The following is a 17,110-nucleotide window of genomic DNA, read 5'->3' on the forward strand; positions in this document are numbered from 1 at the left end:
AAACTAACATGTAATCTTGTGTTGTGAGTTATAAAACGTTCATGATGCATGTTTATATCCATTTCTTATTTAAAGAACCGTATGGCGGAGGTAGAGAGTAAAGTTTTTTTTAAATGTGGCATTGGAACTCGGGCATAAAAGGCTCGTACGGGAACTGTTTCACCAGCAACTGTGTTTTAGCACCAGCTATTAAGGCTTTTATAGAAAATTTATAAAACCGAGCCTATGTTACGCATATTTTATTAGCAGGCACATGAAGCAACTTTGGAGAACGAGTACAAAATGTTGAGGATATAAATAATTAATTAAGCAGATATATGGACAGATTTACATACTCGGTTATACCTAGAACCAATATAGACTTGCTCACTTTTTTCTTTGTAATCTTACCTATGTTGTCTTATGAAGAAAAGCCGCAGGGCAGTTTCCCAATTTCGTACAATCATATTTCATCTGAATTTAGCCCAAATCGATGTAGTTATGTTGATCAATGCGTGCCGACTTCTTTTATAACATAAACCAATGGGTTGCTCGTGTTTGAAGTAGCTTGAAACATAATTAACCGAATTTGATACTTCCAAACACTTGAAGTACCAACCCTCTAAAATGGGACTTCTAATGCTGCAAGATAGAAAATCCAACCACTTGCAATTATATCACTGATGTAACAGCGAGGGGATGTGAGATCTGTTTCGTGTCATATAAATCATAATTAAATAAAGAGATTGGTGTCTAAAACCAACAGTTATAAGAAAAATGTATGTGTGCTTGTTTTACTTGCGCTTTATGAGACACTCATTAAAGTTATCTAAATTAAGGAAGGGGCATAAGAAAATAAAGTGTTTAGTCGTTGGATTTGGCTTTTACATACTTTTGTATATTTGTAACGGTGGTAATGGAAGAGAGATAAAGGGAACGGAAATATACGTTCCGACATACATGAATATTTCATTACGACGTATTTTTCTTTAAGGCTATCAGCTGTTATGCTGCAATTGACAGGTTTTATCGTAATTGCTTTGACTAGATTTACGGTGTTAATATAATTGTTTCACATAGTAAGAAAAACATTTTTTTCCTCTTGGGTTACCGACAAAGCATTAACCATACAAAACACTGAGAGTACTACGATATGTGAATTAGTCGCAAGTTGCGTGATGTATGTCATAAATTAAACACATTTATCGCATTGTGACTGTTTAACTTAAATAGTTGAGTTAGTCTGTAGTGTTTCATTTGTTCAGGAACAAAAGCAGCAACAGCATATAGATAGAGGAAGTGAAATAGGTTTCGGTGGTAAATTCATAAATACACATCATGGCTCGCTGATGCGAATAATGAACAAGTTGGTAGACCTGTACATCTTACTGTATCCTAATATCAGTTTTCGCTTCAGTGCTTTTCGATCGATTGGATCAGCCATGTGATAGCGTCGGGGCGGTGTTACGCTTGAATTCCACTGTCTCCAGCCTTTGTGTTTATTTTTAGCTGAGTGAATCGGTATAGACCTAGTTGCTATACAGTTGCGTGATGTTTTTATTTTGTTTTTGTTTTTATAACACTGCAAGGGGAAAGTTTGTGAATGTTATTGTTCGAATTCACGCGGTTATTGCTACCTTATGTAAAGTGTTCTATTAGGATGTATTAAACTATTAGTGTCACGTTGTTTTGTTTTTGCTCAAATTTGATAAATTTAATGCCTGAGGCATTTCGTCTTTTGGACATATAAGCAAGCCGACTCTCTACCAATTAGTTTTATGTCATCATATCTGCACTCAAGTACGATAGCTAAAAAAGGCTTATGTAACCCGGAGGCGAATTTACATGTCTTTCAACACGATACAAGTTGTACAGTGAGTGTAGATGACATATTACGTCGTTGTATTAAAATTGGGAAGTGAAGTTTAGCTAGGTTTGTAGCTAGTTCGTTAATAAAACGCGTTGTTCCGTTTAGGGTTTTTAAAGCTACATCAACGATATGGCAATACATGGACAGTGTGCTTATTCTTCAGTAGCCGCAGATAGGTGTGGGCCCACTTGAACTTTTACCGATGTGGTGAATGTACAGGCTTGCCCTTGGTTGAATTAACCTAGATGGTAGTCTAGCAAGTACTTAGTTATGCCAGAACGCTGGCTATAACATGTTATTTTAATGTTTTGCATCTCTACACTTCAGAGTCTCAAACCACATGTACTTGTTTAGCGTAGGAACGGACGGTAAGTAGCTCGAGTGGACCCCTCGATTTCGAGTAATGTTACCGAGCGAGGAAACGCAACAGTTGGAAAAGTTCAGCAGGAATAGACACGAAGGCAGTGGCTTCTTGGTTCAGTGGAATTTGACGACTTCCAGCACACCAGAGAGACCTGAAGAAGGTGGAATGGAATTGAACATTACTGCTGGAGTTTTCATGGTGCTAATGATAGCCATAGTAACAGCACTCCTGCTTTGCTGTTGTAAAACTTACGTGGTTTGTCAAAAGAGAAGACGAAGGCAGAGAGCGTGGGAACGAAATGTAATTATCTTAATGTTTATTTAATCTTAGTCTCAAGTATAAATTCGCCTGCTGAATTATCTTAAATACCAAAACCACATTAACATCCAAGTTTTACTTTTACTGACTTATACAATTGGCAATATTTTGGTATACAAGTTTTTCTGTCAAAATTACCATAATATTTCAATATAAAACAGCAGAAGGGATTTTATTAGAATTTAATAATGTTCTGTTTAACTAAAATTAAAACTAATTAAATCAATTACTTTGGATGGAATGTACCAAAGAATCTAGATAAAAAAATTAATATATATAATAGGGTGGGGGAAGATGGGACACCTTTGACACATTATAACCAAATATCCTGATCGTGTTTTAAACAATTAACAACGGTCTATGGGAGCCGTGAGGATAAAGTTTTATAAAAAAATCGTTGAATGTTAGTTGACTGCAAAATTGGAGGAGAAAATAGATTGAAAAGGTGTCCCATCTTCCCCCGCCCCACTATACTCTATATAAGTGGCTGCCCGATAACTGAAATCAGAAAGCGTGACCTCTACATATGTCATATGGTTTATTAGCATATCCAGTTGTTATTGATATCTTGAAAATTATATTCGTCTGGTGTATTTTAAACTGAGCTGGGTCGATATAGCTTGTCGAAATGGGTATGAGACTCATAGCGTTTCAATCGTTACTAATTAAACTAAATCTATAGCCCACGGCGTACCCTTGCATATATATATAGAGAGAGAGAATTTATATTTCTGTCTCCATCGTAGATTAACGAGCAGTTAAGCAAAAATAAACCCAAGTGATTGATTTTGTCATAAATACCTGAAATATAAATAGCCACAATAGATCTACCCAATTGGGAGTAATAAATAGCTATTCATTCTAAGGAACTGTTCAAATGTGTTTTCAGAACGGTGGAGCAGAAAGAGGTAACCGAAGTCTACCGACAACCCAGCGGTACAGTGACGAACCACCAACATACGCAGATATTTTCTTCAGCCGTTCCGCAGAGCAGTCACACGAAGCGGAAACCCCAACAGGTAGTATATAGCACGCATCAAAAATTTCCAAATCGATGTAAATTTAGATGCACCAAAGTTGTTTTTTTTTTCTGGGAAAACCAATCGCAGAAAGTACCCAGAATATCTACAAGTTTCTCATACTGCCCTGGATGCACCATTGACTTTTCGTTATTGAACGTAAAAAACGCGTTTTCGTCATGGCCTTAATATATTGATTTTTCTAGAATTAATTATTGGTAATGTAATAATTAGTAGATACAGCTATTCGAAGAGTTTTAAGCTATGGCCCCTAGTAATAATCTTACTCTTTCTTCAGTTACTGCAACTACTATTTCAAACAATAACACTCAACCAAAAGACCCAGAAGATTCAATTGCTGTGTATTGGTCATTTGATGACATAAACATCAGCACTGAAGCCCCGCCACCTTTATATCCAACCGTGGTGATAGAAAACGAAGCAGCGATATCAGAACTGCCACCGCCGGAGTATGAAACCTGCTCAAGAAACCGCGTGCGAGCGCCACCATCCGGTACGTCTACAAGGCGATCAACCGGGCGGTTAAACATTGTCTCAAATGCAGTGATGAACGCCATTCAATCAGTTTCTGCTTTGGTTTCAAAAGAAAATCGACGTACAGTCACAAACCAGCGGACAGAAAGATCTGAAAATAGTGTAAATGAGTCTACTTCTCGCACTGTAGGGCCACAAACATCAAGCACACCAGATACTGTCCCCTCTGTTGAATATTCAAACGCTTTAACAGATGTGTAGAACTCGTTACACTACATAATTTATATGTCTTGTCTTTAATTTTATTTTACCTGTTGTTCTTTTGTATGTGAATGGTGATTTTATGCGACAAGTGTTAAATTATCTTCTGTTGTCTTTTGTGATCGCTTTTAAGTTTCTTACAACTGTTTTGTTATCGCCTTGCAGTATTTTGTTTTGTCGTCGTTGACAATTATTTGCATTTTATGTGGCCTTCAGACATTTTTTTAATATCTGAGTACTTATAGGCTATTTATATAAAAAATTAAAATATTAAAGGCAGATCAAGTTTCCGCGTTTGTACCATTCATATATTTGATTTCGTGTTTTAAATTTTTCTTCAAATGAACTGTTTATTTGATAGACTAATTTGTAATAGAGATTAAAAGGTTATGGCGCTCACTGGTATAGATAGATAAGCCGAGGCTACCAAGCTGCATGACGCCTGGCATTCACACGTCATCGACTTATTTAGTTCGTTAGGAATTGGAGTAACAGTTGTCGACTCGCCTTTCTCTATTCTTATGCTCCCTTAACCGAAGCCTCAACGCCCGAACTTCATTCTCAGCTTCGCTTCTCAGTTTCTAAGCACGGACAAGAGCTAAAAGGCAGTTCCTCACCAACAAAAATGGTACGTTATACTTAGTTGATGATTATCACTTAGAATGTAGTTATTGATAACGATATTTTGTGTTTTAGGAGATCAACCTGTCAGATGAACAAAAAACAGGCAAGTAACTTGTTTTTTAAGTTTAACCTAAATGTCGTTCATGAACAAGCTATTTATAGTAACCGATTTAGTTGGTATTATAAGGAAGAACAAGGTAAAACCCCTACGCTATCTGTATATGAACTGTAATCGATTTAAACGTGCCAGAACTAGTGTAGGGTTATCGCAACAGCGATGCTAGTGGAACATGGTATATAACCGTTGCCGCTATAACTAGAATTCAAAGCGGCGTTCGATGTATTCGTTGCCGATTCCGCCGATGGTACTATTACTATAAGGGAGTTGGGCACCCTTATGAAAATGCTCGGTCAGAATCCTACCAACCAAGAACTCAAGGATTTGATGGCAGAGGTTGATGAGGATGGTAAGTGAAGATCCAGCACGGAAGAATGGACGAGTGGGTTTATAGACTGACGTGCATGCGTTGTCGTTTGAATTCAGACCTGTTTAAAATTCGGAAGGAAATAGATTGACAGCCAGGAGGAATTAAACGGTTTAGAGACACAAGAAAGCAGAGTTTAGTTGCGCCAACATACGTCGTCGGTTACTCTAAAAATATCTCGAAAAAGTCGAAATTACTCGAATGGTTTCTTCACAGAATTTCGTGCCGCCTACGATATTTTTGTAACTGACTCCGATGATGGTACGATCTCCACAAAGGAGTTGAGCAAGTTAATGAAAATGCTCGGGCAAAATCCAACTGCCGAGGACTTGCGAGAAATGATAGCAGAGGTTGATATTGATGGTCAGTATATTCCCATCACATCACCTCACTTCATCATTGTACCATACACCACATCACTTGTTTAGGCGGTTAGCAACATCAAACACGGTTCATCACAGCGCATTCATCGATAGAACATGGCACAAGCATGGGATATACTACACTACTTGCATATATATAAGCATCGTTGTAAGTCAATAGACAAAGAAATAGGACGCCAAGAAAAGTTTTATTCTCCTGCATGCATTATAATTTGCCGTCTGCACGTTGCCGCTCGCCTTTGATATTTGATACTGGAATATCCTCATGGGAATGATTAATTGCATGCCATTTCATTTCACGGGTGCTTGTATACTTGAATTGGTCAGTTATTATGCGATGATTGATCAAAGGCAGTGGAACGATCGATTTCGAGGAGTTCTGCTTGATGATGTACCGCCAGATGCAAGCTGAGGAGGAGGCGAAGATTCCCGAACGTGGAGAGAAAGAGCTTTCCGAAGCTTTCCGAATGTTCGACCTTAATGGAGACGGTTTTATCGATTGGGATGAATTAAAGGTAAAGGTCATGGGCCGGGTCTATATATACAGTTCTGTGGGGTAAGACGAGACACCTTTAGCACATATTATTCAAATATGTTGATCGTGTTTTAAACGATTAACAACTTTCCATGGGAGTCGCAAGGATAGGGTTTTATTTGTTTACTATATCTAGGGAAAGAGGAGATGAAAATGCGTTTAATCTCTCTCAATAAATCTACCCTTCACCGACCCAAAACAAAAAAAGTTAATAATTGCATTTCCTGTATAGATGGCGATGGAAGGAACAGGTGAGTCTATTGAAAAGTGGGAGGTCGACGACATGATGAACGATGGAGACAAAAACCAGGACGGCATGTTGGACTATGAAGGTGAGAACTATTTAAAAACATTTGGCAACAGAAACCAGTTTTCACCGACTGTGTGTTGTCAAACTGTGCAGTACAATTTGCAGTTTAACACGCAGCTGTAACACTTCCGAATTCGATTCCTGCCGCATTAATAACTTATGTTCATTATATGGCTTAGCTTATATTCGATCCGCTTAACAAGCATTTTACTTTCATTTTAGAATTCCTCAACATGATGAAGTTTGTCCAGTAAACTAAAACCACTGACTCATGGAATGTCATCAGTCGAAGAGGGCAAAAACATTTGAAACGAAACTTTTACACAATTATCTGTGCACGCAATTATTATTCTACAATTAAAATCTCCCACTAAAATCAAAGTGGATTTCTTGCTGGTTAAGGGTGGTCATAAAACAACAGGCAGCCCAGTAAATTATTCAACTGCTGCTGTTTTGCTTTGTCCCAACGTAAACTTATGGTGCTTTGTACAAAATAAAACAAAGAGGATTTTAAATTCACAATTGTGGTAAATGCTGCCCGGCTTTGTAAATAATTGATCGAGCCGTACGAGCTCGAAGGAATTCAACAGACGGCGTAAAAGGAAGCAAACAATCAATATACGGCCGGGACCGCCCGTCCCAGTAAAATAACATACAGCGAATGTCACTTAAGAGGTTGCGGCGAAGCAGCCTCATTCCACTCCATCGCCTTATCTGGTATGGCGAGTATTTATAGCCGGAACGCTACGCTTGATGACGTAGAACCCAGTGGGACTGAGGTTAATCAGCATCGACTGGGATGAACGTGATCTGCTTTAACAAAAATTGTTATGTACTGCTATTGAGAAAGACATGTATATTACACTCATATAGTTTCGGTGTATTTTTACAATCAAATTACGTAACCAATTACGGTACATTAAGTTATCTAGGCTTCATAAATAAGATACAGGTTTAAAAAAACGTTGGATTTCGTGCATAGATTTTATTATTAGGAGCAAGAAAACGATCGATCGATATCCGGGCAATATGACTACGTTGCATTATAGAGAATTGCGTCATCGGCTGAACCGATCGAAGGCAGCCCTCGCCCGTTTGCTTGATATTAACCAAGGCAGTAATGACGCGGCTGCTAAAGTTGTTGCAAAGAGTGGACGAAACCGCAACCATCCAAATGCGATGACAAGCAATGACAGAAAGAGGGTGAGAGTCATATTGAAACTGGCGACGCTAAACGCCACGATTTGCCGCACCACTGGTATCCAATCCACTGTAGTAATGTAAAGGTTTGATAAGGTCATCAGAACGATGCACACAATGACTAAGAGTGCGCTTATGAATTATGGAAATTTCAATTAGGAACATTCGCTACACTGACTCACCGAGTGTGGTAATAATATTCGTCATTATAGAAAGACCAACGTACATTAGAATCATTCCAATGAATCTTAGAGCCCATGTTAATGTGCTATTTGATGATTCCTCTGACCTAAATATTTGTTCAGCAGATACTGAACCACGATATAGAAAAGCAATGGAATGGCCGTTGTTTGAGGAGTATGTCGTGAACTTGTCGTCCTTTAACATTGCTACTATGCTCACCTAAATAATCAGAATATGGGATAGTAATGGCAATCGTTTAAAAAGTATATGTTACCATGTATTATTCCTTCATGGCGTTTTAACCATTTTCAAGATTTACAAAGAGAAATTTCTTAAACACACTTAGCTTTCAGCTTACAAGTTCAAGTACAAAAACAACATGTTTAGAACAAAAAATATTCCCAGATATCCTATGACAGGATAAGTTTGGAATATACAATATCTACTTACCACGTCACGTTTACCAACATGGTTTGTTTCTCTTGTAACACCGGCACATTGGAATGAGGTCCTTGTGTCACCTACTTCTGGATACAATGGGTCACCACCATGATAGAAATAGTGCTTATGTATGGTTGCTTTACTAGAATGTTCAGGCACCGGTAGATTATGGATTGTTTTAAACCAATTTATCTTATCTATTAACGTGCCGGATAGCTTTATTCCTTGCGAGGTCACATATTCAAGTGAATGAGTTGTAGAATCTAAAAAAAAATCTCTGAAACAAAAACATGAGAAAGTTAATATAATTTTAATTAAAAAAGAAAGCCTGGAAAATATGTTTGGTATACTGTTGTTTTGATGGTAGAACTAAATCTGGTAATAGAGCTGTCTTAGATTTGTATTATGCCTAGAAGAGTTTATATTTTAGATTTGCTAAGCTAGTTTAATCAACTTTGTTAACAACAACAGGATTTATCTAGAAACAATGCTGGAGTTACATGAGCATATACTATCGCATGCCAAATTGGCAGGACATATTAAAAGTACCCTATACGTACAACGTTGTATGCATATTTCAATGAAGCATGAGGCAAAACACTTGAAATATGTGTAAAATACTCGTCTGGTTGTTTCATGAACAAAATACTGATGTTTATACATTGGCACATTCAGTGCTATTAAAATTCATTCTTTTAAAACCTATAGTTATTGAGAAACAGAACAGATGAAGGCAATTATCTGACTATTGGAGAAAATGCAGGATTACAGCTGCATGGAATAGGAATATATATGGATTTCCAATACAAATCAATTTTCTGCTCTACTTTTCACTGATTAGTGGAAATCCCAATGCAACTTGGTTAATGTCTATATTGCTTAGGGAAATGAATTGAATGTAAAACATTTAAACCTTGGATTAGTATGACCTATTTCTTCAGCAAAATTCCGACTTTGTGATAAAGTAGATGACCATTCCAAATCATATGTGTATGTTGTCTCTGTCTCAATCTTGTCACCAACATTGGTTTCCTTGCTTTGTGAATGCTCAATCCACTGATACATTTCAACAGTCCGTTTCAATTTGACGCAGGGCAGTTTTATCTTGTAGTAATCATCTTGAATATCCTTTGTACAATAGAGAGCAATATTAAGCATAATTAATATATAAATGTTTCTTGATTATGTTTACATGGCGACACAGCAACACACATATTAGCTTAGGTGTAAAATTTTATACTTTGTACACCAACAAGGTGCATATGTTATTTCAAGTTTGGTTTTGTTTTCTTTTATAACCCTGACCAATACAAACCTATGCATTGATTAATATGTACAACATAAATAGATACTTTTAAAATACATTTTTATTATCAAAGAACGTGTTCCATTCTTATTTGTATGGAAACATTTGGTATTAAACAGAGATATTATTTACATTTTGAAGTGACTGTTATTAGTAGGGTAGCACTAAAAGACTTGACTATGTTCCAGGAAAAAAATCAATAATCTTACATTTTCTGCTTCAAGTAAGCCGATGTGATGAACAAGTTTTCCATTGAATTGCCATTTAGATGACATTTCCAGGGAAGCAACGTTGTTTAAACCTTCCTCCAGCATTATTGCCACAGCAACTGATCGTCCCTGCAATAGAAAATGCGTGCTGGCCTTTCCAATGAGCTAATAAATTAATAATGCACAGCATTTTACATAGAATGCGAGAACATCTGTTCCATACTCAAGCAGGGCATTGCAGCTTGCCTAACCTCGTTATAGTAAAGTAAGATGATTGAAATGAGAAACACACAGATTCCAACTAAAACACCCATACAGCTGTTACCAACTCTTTCCAAAAATCCCGGTTTATGGCGATAGGTAACTCTTCTGTGCTGGTCCTTCATGTTCACCTGCAAAATAATATCAACCCCATATGATACATGTCTCAAGGAACTCCGTTTTAGAACTTAACATACTGTTTTTCACTTATAAGAGTAAAAAAATATGGCCACATACTTACTTTTGATGAAAAGATGTATGTTTTTGTATCAATCGTCCATTTGGTACAATAAAGGAACTTATCCTATCTCAATAAAGGAACTTATCCTAATCCTATACAAAACATTACAGGTATATAATGCACATGTACAGCAACTACAACCTTAACTACCTTCCTCATAGTTTATATTGCAAGAAATATACATCTAGTAGTTTTTATTTTCAACATTACGCTCATTTTACACCCAATTCTAAAACCAACTGCACAATAATGGTAAAAGCAATATATGCAACTAAGGAATGGCAGTAAAAATCAACTGTTGACATCAGAACACGAAATTCACATGAGTTTATCATCCAATAAAGTAACCTTTCAACCGTTAATAAGTTTATATTGCACGTATTTTATTATTCGGATAATTTTGTGCAAGCAACTAAACAAAATCGCACCGTGCCATGATACTTAACTCAAATATATATATATAATTTACAAGACAGAAAGAAATGCATTTTAAGTGCAGAAAAAAATGATGCTTCATACCTTTTTTTGTATAAGGAATGGTCTTTTATACATAATATGTATTTATATGTAACGTTGACGAGTTTTCTAACATACATAGTACCACTACACAGCTAATGCTTTGATAGCATACAACATTAGGAAAATGAAATTTACGACAATGCAAAAACTAAATGTTTGAAGACATCGACTATATAAAAGTTGAATGAGGAGACGAGGAATCCACAATTAAGCAACAGCTCAACAAGCGCAGTTCCCAGCAGCTTGATCTTGATCATTTTCAGTCAGACGTGTGCCTTTGTTGGCATTTCCTAGTGAAGGATCAGATTCCAGGCTTTCAGACATCTTCACACAAATGAGGTCCACCAGACGTTCGAACACTTGCTTCACATTTACATTATCTTTTGCACTAGTTTCGAAAAACTCAAATCCAAGTTGATCAGCAAGTTGCTTTCCTCGTTCAGTTGAAATCACTCTTTCGTCCTCCATGTCACATTTGTTGCCAACCAACGTTACTTGAGCATTATCCCAAGAATACGTTTTAATCTGGGTTGACCAATCTTGAACACTGTTAAAAGATTCTTCATTTGTGATGTCATACATTAAGATAAAGCCCATCGCCCCTCTGTAATAAGCTGTAGTAATTGTCCTGTAACGCTCTTGTCCAGCGGTGTCCCATATTTGCAGTTTCACTCGTTTGTCTTGCCGAAATACTGTTTTCACTTTGAAGTCAATCCCCACCGTGGAGACAAATGCACTTGTAAATGAATCATCAGCATATCGAAACAGAAAGGAGGTTTTCCCAACACTGCTGTTACCAATAATTAACAACTTAAACATGTAGTCAAAATTTTGATCTGCCGCATCTTTTTGCTGCTGTTGGACTGCATTGGAGTTTGCCATATTCGTACTATTACACGCTTGCTAAAAAACACAAAGTCTGAACCAGTTTAAGAATGTGTACGCCCCCTGTACAAATATTCCGTGAATGAATGAATGTTAAACAATAGCGTCCACGGCAAAGCTGGCTGTTGAAACGATGATTAATGCTTTGTTGAGTGGTGAAGCGTTGCAGCCGAGTTTTTAATTTATCAAACAGTACAGCAGCTGTTGTATAAGAAGTAAACCTAACTTTTCTTTTAAAATAAAAAGGAAAAATTAAAATTTCCGAATAACAATTGTAGAAAGATTAATTATTAATTAGATATTTCCTCCTTTAATGATAATGGCAGTGCAAATTTAAGGTAAACAATATTGAGTTTTATTAATTACAAAATTCAGCTAACCCAATTCACAATTTATATTGACAATTTAAGTGGCAAATTCGAAATTGGAAAGATAAAAATTATAAGATGACATAAAAAAGTCAATCACTATGGGGATTTGGTTTAAGCCTTACCAAAGGTTGGTTAAGGGTTTAGAAACTGTTGTCCTTAAATGTGGGGTTATTAATTGTAATGAAAAATTCAAAAACTTAAATTTTTATCCCACTATTTTTCCAAAACTACAAAAATAAGTCTTTTGCTTGAAAATATTTCATAAAAATGCAAATGGGTTTTCTGTTTACAGTTGTTTAGGCACAACATGAATAAATTATTAGCTAATTTTTAACAAACAAAGACAGATGTCAGTTTATTTACTTGTCTAAACTGTGCATCTAACAGAAAAACTACTTAAAACATGTCATTTGTTACAAACTGCAGTTACATATATATACACTTCACTACTTCAGCTAAGTAGAATAAAAAATAAATAATTAACACTGCAAATATTTAATGTTTAATATTATCATTGCTTATTGTGGCATAACAACATGGGGGGTAAATTACAGTGGAGTTGTATAGAATTACACTGTTGATAAATAGTAAAAATATCGTATCCTATCCCTTTCTTCTTTATTGCTACAAAAACAATTTAAGATAACATATCTCTCAAGCATTGAAATTCAAGGCAGTTATATCAATAACACCCTTGTTATTATGGAACCAAGAGCTAACTATTAAATATTGCAATACAAAGACTTTTTTTATATTAATGTGTTAATAGCTTAATACTCCCACCACAAAAAAGGAATTTGTATAATTGCATTGTAAAACTTTATAACTAACACAAATAAAACTAAATAGCTTTTCATAATCTACTTATACCAAGTACTGAAACTAAAGCATTAAAACAAAATGCGACAGCGATACAAATTAGAATTTAAACAGGCTTACCCACATCTACAAACTTTTTTTTTAAGATAAAAAATGGTAATTGTTGTAATTTTAACACATCGAGCACGCGAATATTTCCTCTACAACAGTTTAACAAGATACCATTTCTACATTTACAACTTAGCGTCTTGGTATAGGCTGCGTAACAGCAAACACGGAAACAAAGCGTAACTACATTTGGGCAAACATTCTGCTCCGTTGTCGTTCTGCTTCAGAAAAAATGTTTTCTTTTTTTTCTTCATTGAAAAGTCTGCTCGAGACTACTATCACAAGACTTTTGTTATATTTATGTCGATTTATCGTCATTTTTTAATACTTAATATAGTGATAAAAGCAATTTAAATATTCTGTATGTATACTACATGATACTTGTATTGTAAATAGTCAAATCTGGTATTGTTTGTATGGAAAGTCGTAATAAATTTGGACCGGGTGGTCATTATATTTGTTCCGACCTACTTCGCATGCGCAATATTGTCCGCTACAAGAAGTATATCGATTGGAACAAGAAAATGGAATGAAAAGGTGTCCCATATTCCCCAGTCCCCACCCTACTGTACAACAAAACATCAAAAGTAACAAAGTCTAGTAGAGTGGGGAAAGATGGGACATAATTTTCTTCTATTGTCTCGTCCCATTTGATAGTAAACAACGAACATTAAAAGAATTATAAAATCGTATCCCCACGACTTGCATAGCCCGTTGTTAATTATTTAAAATACGATCAGGACATTTAGATATTTTATGCTAAAGGCGTCCCGTCTTTCTCCACCCAAGTATATTATGAAACAAGAGCAACTCTTTAACAAGTCAATTCTTTTAAACCTGAGGCGTTGACTGGTACACAATCAACCTTTCTATTATGTGCCCTTAAACTACCAATCATCCCGAATGTTTTATTGCAGTTTTTACATTTAAAGGGCTTTTCTCCAGAATGAGATACTTTGTGAATGGTAACATGTTCCTTGCGTTTGAACTGTCAATATGGTAACATGTTCCTTGCGTAAGAAACATGTTACCATAGAACAATAACAGGACATATAGTGGGGTGAGGGAAGATGGGACACCTTTAGCACATAATATCCAAATATCCTGATAGTGTTTTAAACAATTAACAACGGTCTATGGAAGTCATGAGGATGCGGTTTTAAAATTCTTTGAATGTTTATTGTTTACCAAATGGAACGAGAAAATAGAATGAAAAGGTGTCCTATCTCCCCCACTCTACTATTATTCTTGCACTATATGATAATGTCTAGTGAACATCCTGACATGAAGTTATATAGTTTTGTGGGGTAAGATGGGATACCGTTAGCACCTAAATCCCACATTTCGATTGTGTTGTAAACAATTAAAAATGCGATTACTTCTGTAAACGTTGTTTGTTTACGTCCTATTAAATCAACAAAAAAATAGAATGAAAACATTTTCTATCTTATACCATATACCCGTTTTTTGAGTTTTTTTCGTTAACTCAAAAATTGTTATCAGCTAAGATACAATTGGTGTAAAATCAAAATGTCTGGTGTTCAACGAACAGCTCAGTAAATTTTGGACAGTGAATCACAATTAAAGAATAGAACCAGATGCGTTGTTTGTGAGAAGGAATTGAAACATCGAAGCAGACTGTTGGTGCATTTGCGAACTCACACGGGTGAAAGGCCGTTCAAATGTAAAATTTGTAAAAAGGCTTTTAATGAACTTCGTGATCTAAAAGATCACCACAAGAGAGTTCACGAGAAACACAGACCTCACATGTGTGAATTTTGTGACAAATCTTTTGTTGATGTTGGTACGCTGAAGAAACACCGTCGAATTCACATTGGTGCAAAACCACACACGTACAAACATTGCGACAAGACATTTATACACCGAGGACATCTCAACTTACATGAGCTTATTCACACGGGGGAAAGACCATTTAAGTGTGATTTGTGTCCAAAATCATTTAAACGCAAGAAACATGTTACAATTCACAAAGTATCTCATTCTGGAGAAACGCCCTTTAAATGTGTGAACTGCAATAAAACATTCGGGAGGATTAGTAATTTAAGGGCACATAATAGAAAAATTGATTGTGTACCAGTCAACGAATCAGTTTTATTAGGGCAAACACAGCACAATTGAATATGTAGACACAGCTACACAGCAGTTAAATTATTGAACCCTATGACAACTACACTTTCACCCAAATTGTTGATTCCTGTGCGTGCACAATCGAATTCATACTAAAGAAAAAAAACACCGATGTAAATATTACAAAACTTTATTTACTTTGTGGCGTTCTTTCTCTTTGTCACTTTGGAAAGGGAAACAAAAAAAGTTGTTCGGTTTAAAACAATTGTTTTTAAAATATTCAACAAGTAATTGCAGGAACACCAGCAATGTTTCAAGGCTCGAGACTCGATTAGCGATACATATACGGCAACAGACATGCGCATAGAGCACCTCCCTGTATAGGTTGTTCAGCCTTTAATTTTAAAGTTTATAATATGGGAACATATAGTAGGGTGGGGAATAATAAACATCTTTTCATTCTATTTTGTCGCCCCATTTTTTAGTACACAAAAAACATTCACAGAATTATAAAACCGTATCCTTAGAACTCCCATAGTTGTTGGGATATAATGCGCTAAAGCTGTCCCGTCTTCCCCACCCGACTATAGGCCTGTATTAAGGTTTCTGCTGTATATTCACCGTTATAATAACATCTCATCTCTTCTATATAACGCACTCCTATGTATTCCTCAAATTCTTAAACTCTTATTTGGCTCGATATCCGCGTTAAGCGGCGCGTACTTTTCTCAGTAAAGTTTAGTAGGAATATCAATAAAGCAATTTATTTCAGTTTTGTATAATTAGAAGAACGGCCAAATCGCGATTATAATATAAATGCATCACAAATACGACGATATAAGGTTATACGCATATATCACCCCGACTTTCTAAAGGTGTCCAAACCAGCAGAGGCCAGTCCTGAACTGGACCTTACGCAGTTAACAAGGCAAGTGCGGCATTGCTGCATTTGCATTTGTTCCACCGTAGAAGGCCGTGGACAAGACGGGCAGTTGATTCGAGCAGAGATCACACAGCTCGATATCTCGTTCATTTGTTGCGGTTGAGTTGTGCCTGTGTTCACAAAGTTAATAACCGTGCTCTACTTCATATAGATTTCTCCCATATACGATTAGCAGTCTTACTGCATACTTACCGCATTGCTGCCTTACGCAGGAAATACACCCTGTCGTTGTGCTTCTTATTGCGGACCAAGCTTGAGATCTTGTAAGACACGCGTTGTTAGTTGCGCATCCTTGCATACATTGTCTCATAGCTGGTGACAAGGCTCCTAAACCAAGTTAAGAACAACATTAATCAAATCGTGACAATTTAAGAAATCTAAATCTAAGAATGACACAAGTTTTTACCTCCAAGTCCACCAGAACTAAATCCTCCTCTTCCGGATGTTGGGCCTCCCGGTCCCCCACCCATTGGTCTCATTCCTCCCGGGTTCATGTTGTTGGAGTCATCGTCGTCATCATCGCTGACGTCATTATTAGTGTCGTCATCATAGGTGTCGTCATCGTGGTCTTCTTCATTAAAACTTGATGGTCCGAACATCGATTCAACTAGTTCAGGAAACACACCAGACACCCCATGTTCGGTATCGTTACCTTCCATACCCAGTAATCCGAAAGGCCACATTCTAAACATTCCAAACTCGATGCCAACGAATCCAACAGAAACATCATCACCTGTAAGAAAACAAAGCGTTAAGAAAGTCGTTATATTTTTTGACTTTTTTGTGTTTTGATGATGAATAAAATTTACCATCAACATCGCAGTCGCGAATGCATCTTCTACAACTTCTCATGTTGGTTTGTTCACTGGACGATAAGGTTGGACATCCTGTAC

At 36.4% G+C, this 17,110-nt stretch overlaps 5 protein-coding genes across 5 annotated transcripts; 2 read left to right on the plus strand and 3 right to left on the minus strand.

Annotated features, from left to right (window-relative positions):
* Nucleotides 1-1,875: 1,875 nt before the first annotated feature.
* On the plus strand, nt 1,876-4,652 carry LOC100185949. The gene is made up of 3 exons (XM_002121357.3): nt 1,876-2,513; nt 3,421-3,550; nt 3,849-4,652. The coding sequence occupies exons 1-3, from the start codon at nt 2,253-2,255 to the stop codon at nt 4,304-4,306; spliced, it is 849 nt and encodes a 282-aa protein (XP_002121393.1). The 5' UTR covers nt 1,876-2,252; the 3' UTR covers nt 4,307-4,652.
* Nucleotides 4,653-4,785: 133 nt separating this feature from the next.
* On the plus strand, nt 4,786-7,158 carry LOC100175754 (troponin C, body wall muscle). The gene is made up of 6 exons (XM_002120702.5): nt 4,786-4,934; nt 5,003-5,033; nt 5,632-5,778; nt 6,150-6,313; nt 6,566-6,665; nt 6,866-7,158. Exons 1-6 carry the CDS (start codon nt 4,932-4,934, stop codon nt 6,895-6,897), a joined length of 477 nt encoding a protein of 158 aa, XP_002120738.1. The 5' UTR covers nt 4,786-4,931; the 3' UTR covers nt 6,898-7,158.
* Nucleotides 7,159-7,502: 344 nt separating this feature from the next.
* Nucleotides 7,503-10,605, minus strand: LOC100180439 (transmembrane protein 43). Its single transcript, XM_002119521.5, has 7 exons — nt 10,485-10,605; nt 10,234-10,374; nt 9,983-10,111; nt 9,381-9,595; nt 8,477-8,744; nt 8,026-8,245; nt 7,503-7,913 (listed from the first exon to the last, which is right to left on the minus strand). The coding sequence occupies exons 2-7, from the start codon at nt 10,366-10,368 to the stop codon at nt 7,702-7,704; spliced, it is 1,179 nt and encodes a 392-aa protein (XP_002119557.1). The 5' UTR covers nt 10,369-10,374; nt 10,485-10,605; the 3' UTR covers nt 7,503-7,701.
* LOC100182780 (ras-related protein Rab-3) lies at nt 10,577-12,755 on the minus strand. Its single transcript, XM_002119470.5, has one exon. It carries the CDS (start codon nt 11,883-11,885, stop codon nt 11,223-11,225), a length of 663 nt encoding a protein of 220 aa, XP_002119506.1. The 5' UTR covers nt 11,886-12,755; the 3' UTR covers nt 10,577-11,222.
* Nucleotides 12,756-16,051: 3,296 nt separating this feature from the next.
* On the minus strand, nt 16,052-17,104 carry LOC100185090. Its single transcript, XM_002119166.3, has 4 exons — nt 17,027-17,104; nt 16,624-16,950; nt 16,410-16,544; nt 16,052-16,327 (listed from the first exon to the last, which is right to left on the minus strand). Exons 1-4 carry the CDS (start codon nt 17,067-17,069, stop codon nt 16,131-16,133), a joined length of 702 nt encoding a protein of 233 aa, XP_002119202.1. The 5' UTR covers nt 17,070-17,104; the 3' UTR covers nt 16,052-16,130.
* Between the last annotated feature and the right edge of the window lie 6 nt (nt 17,105-17,110).

Source organism: Ciona intestinalis, chromosome 8, assembly GCF_000224145.3.
Source record: "Ciona intestinalis chromosome 8, KH, whole genome shotgun sequence".
In the NCBI taxonomy this organism is placed as follows: domain Eukaryota; kingdom Metazoa; phylum Chordata; class Ascidiacea; order Phlebobranchia; family Cionidae; genus Ciona; species Ciona intestinalis.

Excerpts from the sequence above, each read along its gene's own strand:
- LOC100185949 (XM_002121357.3), top strand. The coding sequence starts at position 2,253 with ATGTTACCGAGCGAGGAAACGCAACAGTTGGAAAAGTTCAGCAGGAAT. Across the intron at positions 2,514-3,420 it reads AGAGAGCGTGGGAACGAAAT|AACGGTGGAGCAGAAAGAGG; the intron begins GTAATTATCTTA and ends ATGTGTTTTCAG. Across the intron at positions 3,551-3,848 it reads CGAAGCGGAAACCCCAACAG|TTACTGCAACTACTATTTCA; the intron begins GTAGTATATAGC and ends CTCTTTCTTCAG.
- LOC100182780 (XM_002119470.5), bottom strand. The coding sequence starts at position 11,885 with ATGGCAAACTCCAATGCAGTCCAACAGCAGCAAAAAGATGCGGCAGAT.
- LOC100180439 (XM_002119521.5), bottom strand. The coding sequence starts at position 10,368 with ATGAAGGACCAGCACAGAAGAGTTACCTATCGCCATAAACCGGGATTT. Across the intron at positions 8,745-9,380 it reads ATAGGTCATACTAATCCAAG|AGATTTTTTTTTAGATTCTA; the intron begins GTTTAAATGTTT and ends TTTTTGTTTCAG. Across the intron at positions 7,914-8,025 it reads GAATATTATTACCACACTCG|TGGATTGGATACCAGTGGTG; the intron begins GTGAGTCAGTGT and ends ACATTACTACAG.
- LOC100175754 (XM_002120702.5), top strand. Across the intron at positions 5,034-5,631 it reads GTCAGATGAACAAAAAACAG|AATTTCGTGCCGCCTACGAT; the intron begins GCAAGTAACTTG and ends GTTTCTTCACAG. Across the intron at positions 5,779-6,149 it reads AGCAGAGGTTGATATTGATG|GCAGTGGAACGATCGATTTC; the intron begins GTCAGTATATTC and ends GATTGATCAAAG.
- LOC100185090 (XM_002119166.3), bottom strand. The coding sequence starts at position 17,069 with ATGAGAAGTTGTAGAAGATGCATTCGCGACTGCGATGTTGATG. Across the intron at positions 16,951-17,026 it reads TCGCGACTGCGATGTTGATG|GTGATGATGTTTCTGTTGGA; the intron begins GTAAATTTTATT and ends GTTTTCTTACAG. Across the intron at positions 16,545-16,623 it reads TAGTTCTGGTGGACTTGGAG|GAGCCTTGTCACCAGCTATG; the intron begins GTAAAAACTTGT and ends AACTTGGTTTAG.